This window comes from Oncorhynchus nerka, linkage group LG17 (assembly GCF_034236695.1).
Source record: "Oncorhynchus nerka isolate Pitt River linkage group LG17, Oner_Uvic_2.0, whole genome shotgun sequence".
In the NCBI taxonomy this organism is placed as follows: domain Eukaryota; kingdom Metazoa; phylum Chordata; class Actinopteri; order Salmoniformes; family Salmonidae; genus Oncorhynchus; species Oncorhynchus nerka.
Genome location: NC_088412.1, coordinates 28,590,759 through 28,612,508, shown reverse-complemented (window position 1 = coordinate 28,612,508; position 21,750 = coordinate 28,590,759). Strand labels below are relative to the sequence as shown.

At 45.0% G+C, this 21,750-nt stretch overlaps 1 protein-coding gene across 1 annotated transcript; it reads right to left on the bottom strand.

Annotated features, from left to right (window-relative positions):
- Positions 1-1,770: 1,770 nt before the first annotated feature.
- LOC115145021 (sulfhydryl oxidase 1-like) lies at positions 1,771-21,006 on the bottom strand. The gene is made up of 12 exons (XM_029686230.1): positions 20,422-21,006; positions 19,425-19,525; positions 18,960-19,008; positions 18,730-18,832; positions 17,727-17,817; positions 16,664-16,809; positions 15,060-15,194; positions 14,809-14,938; positions 9,891-10,013; positions 8,923-9,061; positions 7,357-7,533; positions 1,771-3,684 (listed from the first exon to the last, which is right to left on the bottom strand). The coding sequence occupies exons 1-12, from the start codon at positions 20,711-20,713 to the stop codon at positions 2,732-2,734; spliced, it is 2,439 nt and encodes an 812-aa protein (XP_029542090.1). The 5' UTR covers positions 20,714-21,006; the 3' UTR covers positions 1,771-2,731.
- Between the last annotated feature and the right edge of the window lie 744 nt (positions 21,007-21,750).

Genomic DNA, 21,750 nt, shown 5'->3' with positions numbered 1-21,750 from the left:
TATACATACTGGTCTTCATGAGAATTTAAAAAAATTCAGGGGGAGGTTCTCATCTGCACTCTTCAACCAATCCAGTAAATGTGGAGGAGGCGTTAAGATGGAGTTCAGCAGAAGTAATTATTTTTCCATTTCCCCTGAAAACTGGAACATCCGGTAGTTGGGGACTCGGCAGAGGCTAAATTGCAGAGAAGAAATCTAACGTCCGTGGGAGTGGCGTAGCATTTGGCCGGACCAAGTATGGGTAGCCAGGCAACTACAGACCCAGACCTCCCTGCCTGAGTCTCTCCACATTTTAGGATCAGTGCAAGGAGCAAGGATTTCTCAGTTTCTAAAATATGTTGAAGTAGTAGAAGAGTGTCCCTGTGTGATCTCAATTCATGAGCAGGGATATCGAGTGAATGACTGAGAGTCTACGATTGGATTAGAAACCCTTGTCCTCAGTGCGCACTTTTCACCTCCCATATTGGCAAAGCCAAAGACGTATATTGCACTGCAGCCAACTTCCTCATTAACTTGCATTAGTCTCAACCCACATAATACCCTGGGCTTCAGGGCTCAGAGCACCGGAGGGTTGCCATGAGCAGCAGGGAAGGGGTCAAAAAGCACCTTTACTGCTCACAATCCAATAGCAATGCATGTAAACAAATAAACTAGTCAATTGAGAAGGATAAGTAGGTAAGTTGGATCAAAGCAAGCGATGAAGCAAGTAAATAAGTACTGTATGTCTTCATTGTTATTACAGTTTGTCGAGCCAAAGAAAGAGCCCTCGATCAGAGAGATACACCTCTCCGAAATGAGTTTTATAGATGATACATCGGAGGCAATCAGTAAAATGTCTAAGCCTTGCAGTAATTTCACCATGACAAACTATGCTTTTCTCAGTCCATTCTACAGATCATAAACTGTCATTTGGCTTAATTCACAATTCTGAAAGGTTTGATTTAGTTCGAGATCACAGCTGCTCAGGCTTGGTGCTTCACTCCTTTAATGTAGGGCCATTAATCATGTTGTGTTTTTGTGGAGAATTGAGAGCTCCACCACCACACTGCTGGCTACTGTTACTGCCGCCACCATGCCCTGCTCTGCTCAGACAATGTGAAAGCCAGGAGACAGGGAGGGTCTTGGTGTAGAGGGGGCAGCGACATGGGATCGATTGAGTTCAATGTTCCAGGAAAACACAAAGCTCAAGAGTTAGTGTCCTTCAAATGAGCTTGTAACCTGGACCACATCAAAACTGTCCTATCCCCCAAGGTACCCATCCACCCCCCCACACACGGTTGAAAAAACACCCCCAACGGAGCTCACTTCCAAGTGTGAAGGAAGAGACCCTGAAAGCCGATTGCGTTTTAATAAAGTTTATTATCGGGTGGGAGCTAATCCTCACGGTAATCTCCTACAGTCCAAAGGAAAGCTGGATTACTCACTTGCTATAATCCCAATGAAATTGTTAGGATTTAGCTAGAGCAACAGACCAGATGGCAACAGGCTTTTTCCTTTAACCTACAGCCACCCCCACAACCACCACTCCTTACCCCGCCACCTTACGAAAAACAAAACATCTGAATGTTATTCATCTGAGCTGATGCAAAACATCAAGTGGTAAAATGTAGAGGGACAGAGAAAGCATTATCTGACATCTCAGGTACTTTGGATATTGATGATAAATGTAAATGTTTCCATTCATCTATAGATGTAGAACCCCAGAACAGCAGTTAGAATATACTTGCCCTAAAGAGAACTGTCAACAAGTGACCAATTGTGACAACAATGTACAATTTTAGCAAAAATAATTTTATTGATTGAGATAAGCAAAGCAAAACACAGTGTCTCAAGTTGATTGAGACCAGTAAATTTTATGTAATGGGCACGAGCCAAAACCCCAATCCTCCTTATTTTGTATCCTGTTAACTAGTGCTGCTCCAAAACATTTAATTAAAAAAGCTAATTGGGACATGTAAGATGGCCTAGCCAATAACATAGCATGGTCAGTCAACACAGACCACTGTGGAACAGAATGTGTGTGAACCATAGAATTAGAGCTAATTCTATAGTGTGAACACTGAGCACTACAATTCTGACCACAGACTCTCTGTTATCATATGGCATCTTTGTTTATTTGGAAACATTCACTTGCTTAATGCTAAAATTAATATGGATAATCATCTTTCAGGCACTGTTAATCCAACATTTCATTCGAGGCACATTTCTCATTGTAAAAATCACATTTTCGAATAGAAGATTGATTTCGTTCTAAGAATATGAAATGGTTCTCTACAGTTGTGAGAGTACATAGCTTATTGAACTCTTTGGAAGAGGTGGAAGTAACAGTAGGAGAAAGAGCTTTGCCTTTTATATTGAATTACTATCCATAAAACTATGTAGCGATTCCTTTTCACATGAATTCATTTATAATATGGCTTTATACATATTTAGCCTAAAAATTACAATAAATATCAACAACAACCCTCGTGTTGTATTCACAAAAACAAAAAAAATCACCAAAATCACATTCATTTCCTAGAGTTTTAATTAATCCTTCACAAGTGGTCAAAAAAGGCACAAATAAAATGCATAAATCGTCATAAATTATTATCCCGGAAGCATGCACCACAAAGCAATCCATTAATGCGGAACATTACGGATCCTTCACTTGGATGGTTTAAGAACTGACCACAGCATCACTGTCACATGTATGGGTAAATCTACAGTAGCACAGCAAGGCAGAGTTGACTCAGGGCAGAGCCACCTTGGCCCGGCGCAGCCGCAGGCGGTTCTTGAAGAAGAGGTACATGGCCAGCAGACACATGGAGGACAGGAAGTAGAGGAGCACACACAGGCTGATGTCCAGTCTGGAGAAGCCCACACTCAGGAAGGACATCCAGCGCCTCTTGTTAGGGTGGGGGTACATCTCCAGAGCCCCCTCCTCCTCTGACCCAGTGTACTGGCCCGTCAAGATCCTTTTCTGCAGAGTGTTGCGATGCCCCAACAAGTCCTCCGGCTCCACGGGCTGCACCCCCAGCCCCAGCCCCGGCCCCTTTTCCAGACCAGCTCCAGGCTGCGGCTCCTCCTGCCTCTGCAGGGTCCTGCGTTTGACGCGGGAGGACCCTGCGGCTGCAGCGCGGAGGGCCTTGGCTTTGTAGTGCTGGTTGACGAAGGAGTCCAGGTCCACAATCTCCTCCTGGGGTGGCCTGAGCTTCAGCCCCACAATGCTGGGCCTGCGCTGGGACTGGCGGGACACATCTGCCTCGGGCTTTACCCAGGTGGGGGGTTCAAAGGTCTTACCCCCCGGATGCTCTCCTCTTGCCCTCTGATCCACTTCCTCTTCTGCTGCTGGCTCTTCTTGAGCCTCTTCCTCATCTTCCTCCTCCTCCTCCTCCTCTTCCTGGCCTGGAGGTGGTTCGGCCAAGGCCTCCCTGGCTTTCCTCTCCGCTCCTCTCTTGGTCTCCTGCTCCTTCTCCTGCTGCCTGGCGACCAGGCTCTCCTTCTGCCTGCTGAGGAGCTGGGCCTCCTTCTCCAGGTAGTCAGAGAGGAGGTGTTCAGAGGAGAAGTGGGATCGGAGAAAGGTGAGCAGCTCTTCCTGGTTCCAGGTGTGTTCTCCACTCTTCTTAACCCCATGGCAGCTGGGACACAGCTCTGGGGATGGCCACTGGATCTTAGGGAAGTGGGGATCCTCACTCAGAGCACCTGGTCAGAAGGAATATGACAGTTAGGATGGGTGTGTGTGATTACTCATCTGAGATAATATTACAGATAACCCAGTCATGTTGAGGGGACAAACTGTTTTGGTGAAAATGGAAATGTATTAGGTAAAACGGATTGGTTCCATATAAGGACATAATGACGACATACTGGATCGCCCACAATGAAACCAAACTGATACCAATACATATTTTTGTATGCAGAATCTGTGTTGCTGCTTGAATACATTAGATCCATTCCCCCCACATGGCTCACAATAAGCAGTAAGTGCAGTGTGTGTGTGTGTGTGTGTGATGTCTAGGTGTGTGAGTATGTGACAGTGTGACAGGGTCTAACAATGATCAATGGGCTTCTGGGATGTCCCAGAGGCCAGATAATAGATGTGGTCCATGCGGACAGCTCCCCCTCCCCCCGAACCTCTCCCAGACCCCCAATCCCTTACCCTCCACACCCCTTTGAAGATGGCCCAATCGCTAAATTGAATATGAAAGCAGGAACCTCCAGAGGGGAGCTCTCCTTTTAACGAATTACAATTGTTTTGCTTTACATGTTTCCTTTAGCCCCCCAAATGGAGGCATCTGCTAATAAATTGCTTGGCGACGCCCATGCGGGAGGAAAGTCAAAGCTGCAGCAGTTCTGTCACTTTACAGCGGTGTCAATTTACATCCACCGTCTCTCCCCCAGATACATCTCAGTCATATGCATGTGTGCATGTCATCTGCATACAACACTTTACATAAAAGATACATCAATTTTATCCTGTCCTGCTGGGATTGGGACCTTTTGTATACATTCTACCAGCGTGACAGCTTTCATTTCCCATCCCCTTGTGATGCCATGCCTCTGATGTGTCTACTCTCATCACCTTGCCTTTCATTTTCAGAGGTGACTTTAGCAATAGTACCGTTACTGAAACAAAGGCTTGTCATTCAATGTCATTCATAGCGCTGCATAAATACTCAGAGTATAAATAAATAGAGTTTAAACTAGCTTCTTCGCCACTAATTGTGAATGTGGAGATCTACACTACAGGACATGAAGGAGCAGTGGCAGTGTAGATGGACTGGTAGATCAGCATCGTGATGCTCTGAAGCACACCGTACATTTCAAGCATTCAGCCCACACTCTTATCCAGAGTAACTTACAGAGCCACAAGGTCTGCCATGAGAGGTGACTGTATAGATCCCTTAAGGAAAAGCACCTTTAGTAAATATGCTTTCTCTGAGAGCTTCCCATGTCTGGAATACACTGCCATCAGACAAGGTCAATCAGATATGTGAACATATTCCCTAGCTGTGTATTGGCGCTTTCCATGTTGTCTGTAGCTTGTGAGGTGTGCAAACACTTTGTTGCTTTTATGAATTTTGTCTTGCTGCTTTTTGTTCTGTGTTGCTCTGTCTGTATGCTATGTCTTGCTTGTCCTATGTTGCTCTGTCTGTATGCTACGCCTTGCTTGTCCTATGTTGCTCTGCGTGTGCTCACTGCTCAATGATTGTCTATATTGTAATTGTTTTTAATAACCTGCCCAGGGACTGCGGTTGAAAATTTGCCGGCTGGCTAAAACCGGCACTTTTACTGAAACGTTGATTAATGATTACTGTCCCTGTAAAAATAAAATAAACTCAAACTGTAGTGAGTCATTTAGCACACGCTCTTATCCAGAGTAATTTACAGTAGTGAGTCATTTAGCACACGCTCTTATCCAGAGTAATTTACAGTAGTGAGTCATTTAGCACACGCTCTTATCCAGAGTAATTTACAGTAGTGAGTCATTTAGCACACGCTCTTATCCAGAGTAATTTACAGTAGTGAGTCATTTAGCACACGCTCTTATCCAGAGTAATTTACAGTAGTGAGTCATTTAGCACACGCTGTTATCCAGAGTAATTTACAGTAATGAGTCATTTAGCACACGCTCTTATCCAGAGTGACTAAGAGGACTTAGATTTTTCACCTAGTCGGCTCTGGGATTTGACCAGCAATCGTTTGGTTAGCGGCCCAACGTTCTTAACCGCTAGGCTACCTGCCGCCCTATAGTACAATATGAACTGCTCCAGTCTCCAGCAGCACTACTGTGAGATCCTCCATACAGCATCTCCAAGCCCTGGCAGGCCCGTGGCTCTGCAGTCTTTAGACATGAGTCTCTATCTCACCCTGTTGACAACAGGACAGGTCTGCTGTTGCGCCGGGCTTGGCTCGGGGACCTTTTGTGCCAGCTAAATGAATTGTGTTGCTGCTTTACAAATTGGGCCTACTTCATGCATGGCTGCCTCTGAAAGGACAGTGGGGGGAGCTGCTAAAGAGCCCCACTTTAGGGAGGAGGGGAAGAAGAGGATGTTCCCCCCTGGGGAAGACTGGGATGCGAAGCAGAGGCGTGAGGGGTCAGTGAGGGGGGTGGGCCGACAGAGGAGGTACTGCTACGCATTGCTACCAACACTCCTGCACCCTCCCCTCCTCTCCCCCCACAGCTCAGCCCACCCCACCCCCTGAGGTACTTGCCCCCAAAACCCCACAACTTGAACCACCCTGGTGAGGGATTACAAAACAGAGGGAGGCGTGATGCCGGTGACATGGCGTGTGCCACCAGCTGTCACAAGCATCTTGGGAATTGGGCTCCTCCTGGGCTGGTGGTCCCCGTTCTGGGAGATTGTTGCCATATCAGTTGTCAAGCGGAGGATATGACTCTCTAGGGAGGGACAGACAGTCAGTCCTAATAGGGAGGAGTGTCTGAGGACCAGGGACAGGCCCAGAAGGGGACGCACCCTGTTATTCAGGACACAGGCTGTCCAGGAGATTGAAGATGGGGGAGCCACTCCCACCACCACCACCATAGAGAAAAGACAACAAAGCGACTAAACAAAGTGAGGTGGTAATGACAGGCTTGTGCCTAATAAACTCAAATAATGGCCCTACCAGAGGGAGGCCAACGCAGCAGCCATATAGCTCTCATTAAAATGACACACACGTCAAAAACGTTAAGTACCACAGATGGGCTTGACCATCTTCACAAAATATGAATGGATAAAATATTTGACATTAAAACATTGACAAAGGATAGAAACAAATAATTGCCAAAATTGAATAAACAAGACTGTAGTCTTTGCTGTTTTGTTGTCTTTAGCACTACTGTTAAGAGCACAGATTGAGTATTTACTGCTGACCTGTAATGAGCCGTAGACAGGCTGGGGCAGGGAATCTCAGTCTCCTGGAAGGAGGGCTAATCTCAGTGGAGGAAGAGACAGGGGAGAGAAGCGAGGGGGGACAGCTGGTGTCTGCTCAGAGGATCTCCGGGTGTATTATAGGGATTTAGGGGCGAGGAGCAGGGTCGGGACACTTGGGGGAGGAATCCACCAAAAAAGTAAGGTGTGGTCCTTATGAGACCTGTGTAAAGGAGTGAGAGGCTGAAAGAGATCCTCTAGGGGGGAAAGTGGGAGAGGGAGAAGTAGTGCCTGTGAGGGTCACATTTATCTCCTGTATGGACAATGGTGACCACCAAGGGAGACGTTTCTATTTTTCTTCTAGATATTTCATATATTAAAAATGGTATTATATGCATATTCTATACTGATATAATTAGCATATTATGACGTATGTGTTGGAGGTTCAGTTCAATCCTCCTCTATGGAAGTAACAGTAACATTTGTCACGTGTCCTTACCTGCCAGTCTGTTGTTGACGTGGTTATGGCGGGACCAGAGCCACAGCATGGCGGTGGACAGCGTCCCCACATGGGACATGCTATCCTTGGCCATGTTCTCAAAGTGGGTGGCACACGCCCGACAGCCAAAAAAACTGTGGACGTAGGACCTCATTGCCTGTAGCACCTCCTGGGGGTCTGGGGAAAAGAACGCACAGGAGGAGGAAGTCAACAACAAGATTAACCATACTTGTTATGCACTTCAGAGTGATGTCTATTATTGAAAAGTAGTCTAATATTGTACATTATAAAATCGCAGCAAGCAATGTCTGTATATAGTTTTTTTTATATACATTTAGTATGGGCTATGGCCATATTGGTTTGGCACACGAAAAAATGTCCCTTACATTTTGTTGCCCGTTGTATTAAAAGGTACAGGCGTTAAGGTAAAAAAAAAACTTTTTACAATGGAGTGAGGGCTTTTCCAGTATTAAACCATGGGTGGTTAATAACAAGGAAATAAGGCCACAAACAGAGTCTCCTTTGCATTCTTACGGTGCTGTGATGTGTACGTACCATGAATAACAGTATTTAGGCAACGCGCTGTGAGAACAACCAAGTCTGCAGATGTCACTGTCAGTAACAGCATCGTACCAGTGCAGATATTGTTGATGCAGGTCAGGTTGTTTCATGCCCTGCTAAAGTAAAACCTTATTTTGCTCAAAGATGAGCCGTGGTGGAGGGGTGGAGCTCTAATCCAGAGGTCCATCCGCGGGGGGCCAGATGAACACCCCTGGTCCCCTGGTGGCCCATCTGCAGGTTATGTGAACCCTCCTCCCCAACCCATAAGCCCTGGGATTAACCCCTCCAGGAGAGGAGTGCTGGTCAGCTGCCTCTTTTTCTAACCACTAATCTAAAGAAATCCCTTTTTACCCACAATTAGGGACTGTTTCAGCTGGTGGTGTGTCAAGAAAACAAAACTAATAACAAACCAAAAAAAGAACAGTGCTTTGTACAGGCTACTAATGGAATATAACACTGAACGTACTTGTGTGTGTGAGTCTAAATGTTGTGCAAGTGTGTGTGGTCACATCAGGTGAATGCAAAACATTCCACTAAACATTCCAGACAAATTTGTTTACAAAGTGCTTGTCCCCAGTTGCCCCCCCCCGCTGCCATCCCCTAGCTGCCCCATATCCCTGCATTGAAAGCCGCAGCCCCTGTATTAATGCTGCACACGCTTCTGACTGGCTCAATGCACTACGAGGATTTGTCCCCAGAGAGCCATAGGAGTTCTAACAGACTGGAAACACTTGTGTCATGGTTCATCGCCTGGGCACACTCACTCCTCCAAGACTGAATGGCTGCTGACTTCTGGCCAATTTCCTACCAGACCATGGGCTCTACAGGCCACAGCAACAGGCTAACAAGGCAGGAGGGTTTGTTTTAGAATCTAGCAACACTTTCTCACGTATTACCATTGTCCCAGGAACATTCATACTGAATGAACAGTTTAGTGATAGTGTTATGATAAAGACATAAACAGCCGTTGCTTAGTGATTTTTTAAACATTTTTTTATTTTTTACCTTTGCCAGCAGCTTCCTCGGCCTGTACAGTGAGGACATGGAAAAGGGTCCACATGCCACAGGGGTACCTTCTGAAGTGGGGCTTGGAGCCCTGGCAGCCCACCCACCTCACCCCCTCAGGCAGCGCAGCATTAGGTACCTGATCACACACAAACACATACATGTATTGACACTTAAACACTGCCCAAGATATGGCCACATTGATCACTCTTCTCACAGAGCAGGTTACATGGAAAACAGATTTATCTGAGGATTCTTAGAGGTTGGTTACATTCATGTAAACAACAAGATAAGCATGTACATGGAGGAGAATTCATCTGCAATCTACTTTACTGCAACATTTCATGTTAAGTGGTAGAGCATTCTGGGCCATACTATTCTCATTCCATATCATGTCAATTCCAGGTAATGGATCGCTTCAATGGAGAGAGTGTATTCAGGTCAGAAGGAGGATACACTGGTTAAACGTGGTTTGATCCAACAGCATATTTCTCCTGACATATAGTCGTTCCCTCCCTGCCACTGGCCAGGATTGCTGAGTCTATGATTGACAGAATTACTCTGAAGTCAATAGTAAAGATTCAGTGTGTATATTACTGTTAGACATCAGTCCATTTCCTTAGGGGAGCTGGTTCATACCTCCTCATTGATTCATTGATTTGTCTGCTAAAAGCTAATGATGCCACTAAGTGACTGGTCCAATTTGTGAACCTATAGGCATACAAGCTTCCATCCAAAGACAACTTCACGTACATTTTCCAGTTATACACATGCCTGCACAAGACTGTGAGCAAAGATTCATATCGAGATATATCTGAATACACAGCATTACATAAACCTACTTCCCTGTGTGCAGTATGCATGTAATATGTCAGTCATTATTATAAAAACTCTGTCTCAGACAATATGGTGGGTGGTTCTGCCTCAGGATTGGCTGATTGGCTGGTGGCTTTGGATTGACCCCTCACCTCTGCTGTGTTGTCCAGGGCGTCCCTCAGAGAGCTGTAAGAGAGCTCTGTGTCGTTCTGACCCTTCAGCCACGTGTCCACTGACCTCAGCAGGTTCCTCACCACAGGTCGGCCAGGGAAGTACTGCCCAGGACAACATTACAGTTAAGCATCATTAACTCTCCTCACATTTAATACAACAGACTCTTCAACAGCATATTTTTGACCGTGTGGTAATAGGTTATAATCACTAGGAGTTCCAAATCCATCTGTTATGTCATCTGTCGGAGGGTCAAAGTTTAACCTAAAACTGCTTTTGCAGTTCTTAACGTGTAATAAAGTCACTGTTGGATGTTTCAGGATTGTCTCTCGTACTGTTTGTTTCCATTCTCCAACCTCTGTAGTTGTCAAGACAACATGGCGTGTGTAGAAATGACACTGCAACCAACAGTGGGCCACTATGGAAGGCAGGGAGGAAATCCCAGTGCCTTGTGTTTCAGACGGTGGTGACAGAAGAGTGTCAGCTGAATGGAGGTGTAAAGTCACTTCCTATCCTTCAAGAACTCCTAAAACGGCCACCCTGGAGGACACACTATTATACTATGAAGACTAGATCCTACAGGTCGGCCTGGATTTCACCCTAACGTCTGAGAGACGACCAAATAAACAGCAGGTGGTCATGGCAACCTCATCCCATTCAAAACAGAGGTAAGATGTCTCAGTCACGAAGGACCATTTAAGTTCATGAGCATTTTCTGGCATTGAGTCATGAAAAAGTGACTACTTATGAGGAGACAATGTATAACAATGAAATCACATGCACACACACGCCCACAGTTGCATAGAGCACACGAGGAAAGAAACAGTCAGTGTAGTAACATCCAGCAGTGTGAACCTGAAAGTGGGCCAGTGCTGACCTTTTGATTCCTTGGGCGGCACAGGGGCACAAACCCATCAGTGAGACACAGAGGCAGGGGCCTGGCTCAGCCCGGCCGGGGCGCCAGCATCCCAGAAGTGCACCTTTTTTGATTTGTGCTGCAGAGTCTTTTCAATTTGCCCTGGCCATCTGTTCAGCAGCGTTTGGGTGCCTGGCGCAGGATTCTATTCATCACTCTAACTGGATCTCCATTACACCAGGCCCACTTAAAAAGGCTCCTGGAGATGTACTTAACCCCTGCGCCCCATGCAGGCTTTGATTTGCTCCCCTTAATCTTAGACATTCAGCCAAAAATATGGCGTTTGGGTATTCACAGACACAGATACCCAATCACGTACTACAGGTGGGGTTTTAACAAGATTCAAAAGGAGGTCCCCCGGCTGCTGCTGCTACTGAGGAGGAGGACAATTGGTTTAGCGACCATCCGGCCCAGACGCTCAGGTCTGGGGACAACTGGGCATTAACCAGGGTGAAAAGCTCATTAACACACATTTGAATCTAAGAGGGATGCAATTGGGGATGGAGATACTAATGCGCTTTGCTCACCAGAGCCAAACGTTTAGCATGTTCTGCTTTCCACCTGTGTGTCTATTTCCCGAATCATAAGCAAAGGCCAACATATTTGGCTTGGAAAATCAGTAGTACATTGTCTGAAGTAGGCAGAGGTCACTGATGGGCAGAAGTTTCATGAACATATCAAGTGAGATGAACCAACGCTACAGTATCACCATTATGAAGGATCTCTCTAAGTGACCTCTTCTCTGGTAGTGTACCTCCAACCACTATCAGAGCCCCCACCTTACACTCCCCCTTCCCCCATCTCTCGGAGGACCATGACAATTCACTTCACCACGGCAATATGTCATCTTAAATCCGATTAGTATCAGCACTTGAGAAACCGCAGTCTCCTCTGAGAGACGTTTAAAAGAGAATGCATCTGTCGGCCTGGCCCGGGGAAGCCCTTTTAATCCTGCCCCATTCGACCTCCGGGACCAATATACATGCCACTGAGTAAAATCTGCCTAACTGCTCCCCTGCTCCCACTGTGGCATCAGACAAGTGGACCTACAGTGGGGCAAAAAAGTATTTAGTCAGCCACCAATTGTGCAAGTCCTCCCACTTAAAAAGATGAGAGAGAGGCCTGTAATTTTCATCATAGGTACACTTCAACTATGACAGACAAAATGAGAAAAAAAAAATCAGAAAATCACATTGTAGGATTTTTTATGAATGTATTTGCAAATTATGGTGGAAAATAAGTATTTGGTCAATAACAAAAGTTGATCTCAATACTTTGTTATATACCCTTTGTTGGCAATGACAGAGGCCAAACCTTTTCTGTAAGTCTTCACAAGATGTTCACACACTGTTGCTGGTATTTTGGCCCATTCCTCCATGCAGATCTCCTCTAGAGCAGTGATGTTTTGGGGCTGTTGCTGGGCAACACAGACTTTCAACTCCCTCCAAAGATTTTCTATGGGGTTGAGATCTGGAGACTGGCTAGGCCACTCCAGGACCTTGAAATGCTTCTTATGAAGCCACTCCTTCGTTGCCCGGGTGGTGTGTTTGGGATCATTGTCATGCTGAAAGACCCAGCCACGTTTCATCTTCAATGCCCTTGTTGATGGAAGGAGGATTTCACTCAAAATCTCACGATACATGGCCCCATTCATTATTTCCTTTACACGGATCAGTCGTCCTGGTCCCTTTGCAGAAAAACAGCCCCAAAGCATGATGTTTCCACCCCCATGCTTCACAGTAGGTATGGTGTTCTTTGGATGCAACTCAGCATTCTTTGTCCTCCAAACACGACGAGTTGAGTTTTTACCAACAATTTATATTTTGGTTTCATATGACATTCTCCCAATCTTCTTCTGGATCATCCAAATGCTCTCTAGCAAACTTCAGACGGGCCTGGACATGTACTGGCTTAAGCAGGGAGACACGTTTGGCACTGCAGGATTTGAGTCCCTGGCGGCGTAGTGTGTTACTGATGGTAGGCTTTGTTACTTTGGTCCCAGCTCTCTGCAGGACATTCACCCCCATGTGATTCTGGGATTTTTGCTCACCGTTCTTGTGATCATTTTGACCCCACGGGGTGAGATCTTGCGTGGAGCCCCAGATCGAGGGAGATTATCAGTGGTCTTGTATGTCTTCCATTTCCTAATAATTGCTCCCACAGTTGATTTCTTCAAACCAAGCTGCTTACCTATTGCAGATTCAGTCTTCCCAGCCTGGTGCAGGTCTACAATTTTGTTTCTGGTGTCCTTTGACAGCTCTTTGGTATTGGCCATAGTGGAGTTTGGAGTGTGACTGTTTGAGGTTGTGGACAGGTGTCTTTTATACTGATAACAAGTTCAAACAGGTGCCATTAATACAGGTAACGAGTGGAGGGCAGAGGAGCCTCTTAAAGAAGAAGTTACAGGTCTGTGAGAGCCAGAAATCTTGCTTGTTTGTAGTTGACCAAATACTTATTTTCCACCATAATTTGCAAATGAATTCATTAAAAATCCTACAATGAGATTTTCTGGATTTTTTCCCCTCATTTTGCCTGTCATAGTTGAAGTGTACATATGATGAAAATTACAGGCCTCTCTCATCTTTTTAAGTGGGAGAACTTGCACAATTGGTGGCTGACTAAATACTTTTTTGCCCCACTGTATCTGACACACCCACAGCCCAGCCAAAGCCTGACAAACAAAGACCTTTGTTCTACTGTGGAGTTGGTGGGCTACCTATACAGTATCACTGATGTCAAGCAGCTGCCACAGCCACATTCCACCACCATGCACCTCCGCTGACTGCTAACTTTAGCATGGGCACACTGAGCGACGCGCCACGGGAGAGCGATGGAGGACAGCTGGATTTGGGATGAAGGACAGCAAGATTTGGGCTCAAGTCCCCCTAATTCCCTGGCCCTCCCTCCATCGCTGCTGGAGGCTTCTTTCAAGAAAGCAGGATAGAAACGGTAATCCTAGAACCTCTTTGTAATGCTCTCATGCGTCCCAGATCCACTTTTTTAAATCCTCATATACATATAAGGATGAATACATCCGGATTCTGGTTGTTAAGACAGTAAATCTAGTAATATTACGGCGCAGGAAAATATAACTTGTTTACATCCTGTCTGGGACAGAGATGCACTGTGATGTGGGTGCAGCACTGCACAGCACACCACAGATTCTATTGACAACGGAGTGTGTCAAGGTGTGTCATCGGTGTGACACCAGCTGTAGGTTCTGTACACAGTAACTCATTCTCAGGATGATCCAATTACAGTCACTCTGGAAGTTAAGGATCTTAGTTTGTTGTGACATACCATCGTCCTGGTCTTAGTCAAAAGGATCCCTGGCACACGGCTGGGTACGCTAAGCGCTGGGAAGGGAGGAGAGGAGAGAAGATGGGACCCAGTCCAAAGAAATCTTAATCATGGTATGTCTGCGTACAAAAAAAATGAGTAGGGGGTACTGGCACGCTCTATTCACCAGGGAAGCAAATTAAGTATTTAAATGATACCCAAGACAGCCTTTTGTGTCCTGTCAGGTTTATGGCCTCCAATTTTGGAATTGACATTGAGGGTGTCATTCCTACTGTGATACTGTGCCCAAATAATTGTGAATGTCTTCTTCTGTAATAAATATGTAACATTGTAGTTACTACATAGTTGTACCATTATGAATATTGTATACATGTACCTACTAAGAGAGCAATTGTAAATGGTTATGATGCATTATAGGGACCATATTTTCAGCTATATTTTTCAAAGCGAAGTTACATTTTAGAACAAACTGTACAGCTAAATCATGCAGAAAAATGTGCGTTTCCCAACTGATATCCGACAACTCCAAAGCACTGTCTCACTCTCCCTCTAGTGGCGTGTCACCCTAACTACACAGCCCTTTCCTCAGGGTGTTCGATATGAACAGAGGATGAACGTATGTGAGGTTAGTGTTCAGTATGGGTAGGGTTTGTCTCAGGGGGTGAGTAGACCTGCCCAATCACCTTGGCCAGTACTGAGATGTAACGCTGTAGAGTGATCAGAGCCTCTCCTTTGATGACAGGGTGAGCTGCCAGCTCCAAGCGCAGAGAGTAATGCAGAGTAGACTCCAGGTCTGCCATATACACACGAGACCTGACACACAGAATTTAACATTTTTGTCATGGAATCACTGGGGTTACATTTGTAAGGCTTATACCCCCCCCCCAAAAAAAATAGAACTTTTTTACTGCTTTGTCGAGTTAAAGTGGTTTACCCGTTGAACGGTCTCCATTGGTCCTCTGTTGTGTTTTTCAAGAGGTCAGAGGTCACTGGTGGTGTATTTCCGGCCCGCAGTACCCCAGGAAGCCTCTGCAGGGCGTAGGTGTAGAAGGTCCGGGCCTCAATTTGTCTGGAAGACAGCCAAGCAGACAGTTTCACAGGTAGGACTGATGCATTTCCCAGACAGTTTCACAGGTAGGACTGATGCATTTCCCAGACAGTTTCACAGGTAGGACTGATGCATTTCCCAGACAGTTTCACAGGTAGGACTGATGCATTTCCCAGACAGTTTCACAGGTAGGACTGATGCATTTCCCAGACAGTTTCACAGGTAGGACTGATGCATTTCCCAGACAGTTTCACAGGTAGGACTGATGCATTTCCCAGACAGTTTCACAGATAGGACTGATGCATTTCCCAGACAGTTTCACAGGTAGGACTGATGCATTTCCCAGACAGTTTCACAGGTAGGACTGATGCATTTCCATTGAACTGGCATCCAGCAACTGGATGATTTTAACCATGGAAACAGGTGAAAAATCCTTCCCACTGGAACACAAACCTCACATTATATTCTAGCTACAGTGGAAGAATAAGCATTTTTAGCTTATCTGTCTAGGAATAGGATACAAGTGGTTGCCTCTGCCAGGGCCTGCCCTCATCAGCCCACAGTAGTGTGTGGAACTGGAGCCACGGGTGGGCCCCTGGTCCCCTCACTACGCCCTTATGGCCTCCTCTCTCCTCTGCTGAACAGATGGTGCTGAGATACCATAGCTGATCATTTCCCTCTCCACTAACCCTGGCAATGGAACAAAAACACTGCTACCCCTCCCACTGTCCCCCTCAGCCAGCCAACCCCCCCATGAGAGCAGGAGGAGGATGCTGCTCCAGGCCTGAGCTCATCCAGCCCACCCCAGAGCACAGAGTGGGTTCCCCAGAGCACAGAGGCACGCATCGAAGAGAGGAGGGGCAGCGTTCACCTGGGAGAGGCACACGCATGACGGATGTGCGACTGCATTTCCCCACCCCTCCTGGATCAATCGCGCATTCAGCTGTGATGGGCGACCATCTGTCGCAGCGCGAGGCGAGGCTGGGGTGGCTTGGCAGGTGAACCGCAGGAAAGGAACGCCATTGTTTTCATGCAAGAAATTAAAAACCCCTCTGTATGCTCGGGAAGAGGGGGGGGGGGGGGGGGGGGGATAAATAAATTAGTAATAAATAATTTCCTTTTTGCATTTGTCAACTAAAAAGACTCCTCTTGCGTGCCAAGTTATTGAAATAAGCAAAACAAAGCGAAAGAAAACGCAGATTAATTCACGGGGTGAGCAATCATCATACAAAGTACTATGATATTGAATAATGACTTATTTTAATTCCATGATCCCATTAAGAGGCCAGATGTTAAAAGGCATCCTATCATAGCTGTGGATAACACAACTGAAATAAAGCCTTTCACAACAAGATTGTTGCGCATTGAACCGTGAAAACTGAAGAAGAAGAACACTTGACGAGTTGGTACATTAGGATCCCAGACTGAAGATGGCTAAAGTGATCCGCAGTTCTGTCATATATTGTGATGGTATTCAAACAGCCACTCACACATGGAGCCTGGTGAAGTTCCCACTAGGATAGTACAGGTAACAGGATGGGAAGTCAGTCACACCCAGTTTAGCCACCAGGGCTTCCTCAGTCCTCAGGACCCTCCGCACGGCTATGTTCTCATACTGCAGTAGGTCCAGAGTCACCTGTTGAGGAAGAACAAACCAACACAGTAATGATCCACTGTCTGTATGTTGTTTACAACGGGTTGTACTAAGCATGCAAGTACACTGTTGGCATAGTGACACACTCTTGTTGATACAGTCCCACAGTCAACATGTTTTCTGCATGGTACTATAGAGCACCACAGTATGAATCATAACACACATAAAACAACAGGGAAATGGTTCCAATTGTTTTCCCACTATTATCCCATTGGGGTTTTTAGAAGCATTTAAAATATAGGATGTGCTTCGCGTAGGCTTACCCTGGAGTGAGGTTTTGATAACCGTGTAAATCTCTCTAGGTTAAGGGGACTTTTATCAATATATTTGCCTGTATTTACCCAACAAAAATGAAATGCTAATTAGCTGCTAATGTGGCTATTATAAGGAACAAGAAATGCCATGATGATCTGGACGGGACTGCCGAATCGAGGCAAAGGTCAAAATCTCTGGATTAACTATTTCATGTTACAATGATAACATGGTCAATCAAAACATAATATAACAAACATACTGTTGACACGTAGGCTATGGGGTAATGGAATGTTTTGCCTTGTGTGGTAGGTTTTGTGGGATTTGACCATTATGTAGGTGTCATAACCAGTCATAAAACAAGGTAACATATGTCACAACAGGTCTAAAGATATGTCATGTGACAGTGTTATGATCATATTATAACAAGTTATGTCAGCTATTATGACATTATGACATGATTATGACCATGACACTGGCTGTCAAGTAAAGTGTTACCAAGCACAGCCCTTATTTGAAGTGTTTCTAAAATCCCCAATGGGAAAAATGAATTTGTGGAAAAATGATTGAAACATTTCCCTGTTTGACCGCTAGGCTTTATGGGTATTTATGGGCATGTAGCTTGACTGATGATAATAAAGTCTGACCTCTCTGCCCACATATGAGTTAGAGGTCTCAAAGATCAAGGCCAGGTGTTCCACACCGTTAGTCTCAAAGAAGTTGTCAATCTCTGCTTTGCTGTGGAGAGAAGAGAATAATACATTCTACAGAGTGACTACAACATTTCCATAAAAGCTGACGTTCGAAACATCAAATCCATTTCTATTAAGACTATGAAGTGAACAGCAGCACAATCTGGGCATTGACACAACACAAAGGACACATGGGGTAGGGCCTTAAAGGGATAGTTCTCCCAAATTACAAAATGACATGTTGGTTTCCTTACCCTGTACGCAGTCTATGGACAAGGTATCTATGCTTTGATTTAGTTTACCTGGCCATTGTTTCAAACGCTAACCTTTTAGGATTTATGGCACAGATCTGCTCCAAACCATCACCTGAACTCACATTTCACGATAAGTGCTCGACTTGGGCAGGAGCTCCTGGGAGCAGAGTACCAGCACCTCAAATGTTCTACTGCTTGAGCTCCTGTTCCTCTTATAGAATATTAGCTAAGAAGTATTGTGGAGCTCCAGCACCTGAATATAAACAGTACCGGCACCCAAAATGAGTACCGACACCTATTTCAATCGGCACCTAAGTCAAGCAATGACTACTGGCTACACACAAAGTGATAGACAAACGCCCACATCACACAGCACAAAAGGGGCAATATTGCTGGAAATGCATTGCCAGTTATTGTGTTAGATTTGGCTTTTCAAGCCAATAGTGTCTAACCAGGGGTGGCATATAATGCCAGTGTTGCGTGGATATGGTAGTAGCTGGGAGTTTACTGTGTCTGATACTTGTGAGATATATTTATGACAGTGTGCAGTGGAACATGTGCATCTACTTTTAGAATTGTTTGGCGAGCTACTCATAGGGGGTCTGCTAGCTACTTGGATCTCGCGATTGAGCTGCTGGAGACCGGTACTGTCTGTACGTGTGAGCTCCGGGGGTGTTTGAAATGATCAGAAGAGGCTGCCTCACCTAGCGGTCTCCAAAGGGGGGCAGGCAGGGGGCCAAGGCTCCTCATGGGTCTCCATCTTCTCGATGATCTTATGGCGTAAGCCCCTCACATCACGAGGACCCTCTGGGAGGATTCAGGTACACAGGATTAATAAGAGGATATGGATCACGTTTAGTTTGTTTTAACTTCTCATACTAACCATTCATATCATTACCATCTGCCCTATGAATTATCGGAACATTTGCATTACCTCTGAAACCTTGTCCCTTGGAGTCAGGTTTGGAGTAAGCGTGGAAGAACTGTCAGAGGGAGAGAAAGAGAGGATCAGATGACAGGTGGCCGCATGTTGACCACTGGGAGGAACTGGGGACACCCCTTCCCCCACAACCCCTTCATACTTGAAATCAACTGCAGATGTTTCAGCTCCCTCATTCATTCAGACAAATGATCTCTTTCATTTGACTTTCACCGGATGACAGAAAGGAAGAAAAATAACAGATGTATTGCTGACTAATCTAAAGTGAGTGCATTGCTGACTGAAATGTAACACTGTTAGAGGTTAGGAGTTTATATATGGAAATGTTTCAGAGTAAAAATTGCTGATAATGACTCACGATCGTTGTGAGATACGGTTCATTTTTAAACATTGGATACATGTTTCGGTGAGGTAAGACTGAAAATCCACAAGGCTTGTGGAATATAACAGTTGAAGTACCTTCAGTGTGGGGTACCCCTTGACACCAAAACGGGAACAAATCGGCCCATTATCTCCATTAGCACAGTCTATGGCAGCTAAATCCACAGCAGGTTTCCACTCTGGGGAGAGAGATAATTAGTGTCAAAGTCAATGCACCAAAAGTGCATTACTCTACACAGTAAGGGTTATCTGCAGGAATTCAGAAAAAAAAATGTAAAAAAATATTCCTCCTATTATTACCGCTTCTAAGCATTTACAAGTATTCTGTATGGTCAGCTTGAAAGCAGGCCAGAGGCTGGTGGGTCATGCGCTCTCTAGATCTGAGGCTTTAAAACCTTTCTGTGTTCAGGCCTGCTGCCAATAGGAAACGATGTCAATTTCAAACTAATTGTATGGAATTCTTTTCCTGTTATAGTTAACTGGATCCTGCTTATAGACTGAGGCCTGAAATGTCAGATAGTATTCTCATTTGAGATTCCAAAGGATGGTGTTTGAACAAGAGTAGCAATGAGACATGGACAGAATGTGAACTCCTAAATCACATCATATGCTCCAATAATCACATGTAGAGGTTGCTTTCTGGAAGGGGGAAGGGAGGGCTGAGAAACTGTCTGTGCTGTACTGTGGGAAACAACAAGGTGTGTTCTCAATTCCCCAGTCAGAATCACACAGCTTTTTTTTACATGTTAAAGTGGAATACAGGAATAAATTAAAATAATTATTAATAATTATTTTATTTAAAAAGTCTATAATAAATGTTAAGTCTACATAATCAATTGAACTGGTCACTACACACTGGCCTTAATTTGCACTGAAGTTCGATGGGCATACAAGAAAACATGCATAGGCCTACTCTGCAAAATGAAGACACATTTAGGGATCCCCATGGCAAGAACATATGTTTTGTTTTAACCCATGCACTTATGCATACCACGACCCGTTAATTGTGATTGGTTTACTAACAACCCGTTCAATTTACATTGAAAATGTTTATTACGTTAAAATGCATACCAACCTTTAATATCTCTTGCGAGACGTTTCCATTCGGGAGAAAATGCAATACAATGCCCGCACCAAGAGGCGTAAAACTCAACCACCAGTGCGGCGGTGGAATTGACCAAAACGCTGTCCACATTATCCGGGGTTAAGATTACTATCTGATCAGAAGCGGTGTACAAGCCAGCTTCGGTGGTAAAAGGAAAAGTTAAACACACAAATAGGACAATCGTAGATATGAATGACTCTCTGAAATTTGTATGTATTTCCCCTGTAAACCGAGACGTGGCACGGCAGCAGCGCCGCGCCATCTTCGAGTGTTTTCTTTCTGACAGCCAGCAACTCAGAAAGGCAACCACTGTAAAAGAAAGTGATAAACTTTTTCACTTTTGTCACTCGTCCAACTCCCTCCCCCAACCTCTCACCGCCAGCCGAAGCAGGGCTAAATCATAATCATTTGGCTAAATTCATAAAGTAAGACAGAGTAATTCCATTGACTATAGTTGTACTTGAACCTCGATTATGGAACGCAATTTAGTTTAATCAGCATCCTGATTTTGGAGGATGCAAACAAGCTATTTTTGCCCACAAACAGTAGATATACATGGTAACATCCCCAAGAATTGTGGTGTCCAAAGTCTATCCATTGGCCTATATTTGATACAATGTATTCATTTGTAACCTCCCACATCATGTTCAGCTGATACAGCCTGACTTGCTAGTTCTGTTTTCTATCAAGAATCACCCTCTTGTTAAATATTTACTTTGTGGCTATTCCATACTGTCTGGCCAATCAACCATTACCAGCTGCATCTGTCTTTATCACTTGACTTGACATATCAGAAAGTGTTTTTTCCAATCCAGGATTTGAACATCCAATTTGTAACCCCAGATCACAGAAATGTTCAATTCCCACAAAAAGCTTATTTCTCTCAAATGTTGTGCACAAATTTGTTTACATCCCTGTTAGTGAGCATTTCTCCTTTGCCAATTTCTACCGGACAGGTTTGGCATATCAAGAAGCTGATTAAACAGCATGATCATTACACAGCTGCACCTTGTGCTAGGGACAATAAAAGGCCACTTAAATGTACTGTTTTGTTACACAACGCCACAGATTGAGGGAGCGTGCAATTGGCATGTTGGCTGCAGGAATGTCCACCATAGCAGTTGCCAGAGAATGTAATGTTCATTTCTCTACCATAAGCCACCTCCAACGGCATTTTAGATAATTTTGTAGTATGTCCAACCGGCCGAACAACGGCAGACCACGTGTAACCACACCAACCCAGGACTTCCACATCCGGCTTCTTCACCTGCGGGATCATCTGGAGGGAGGGGGTGCTGA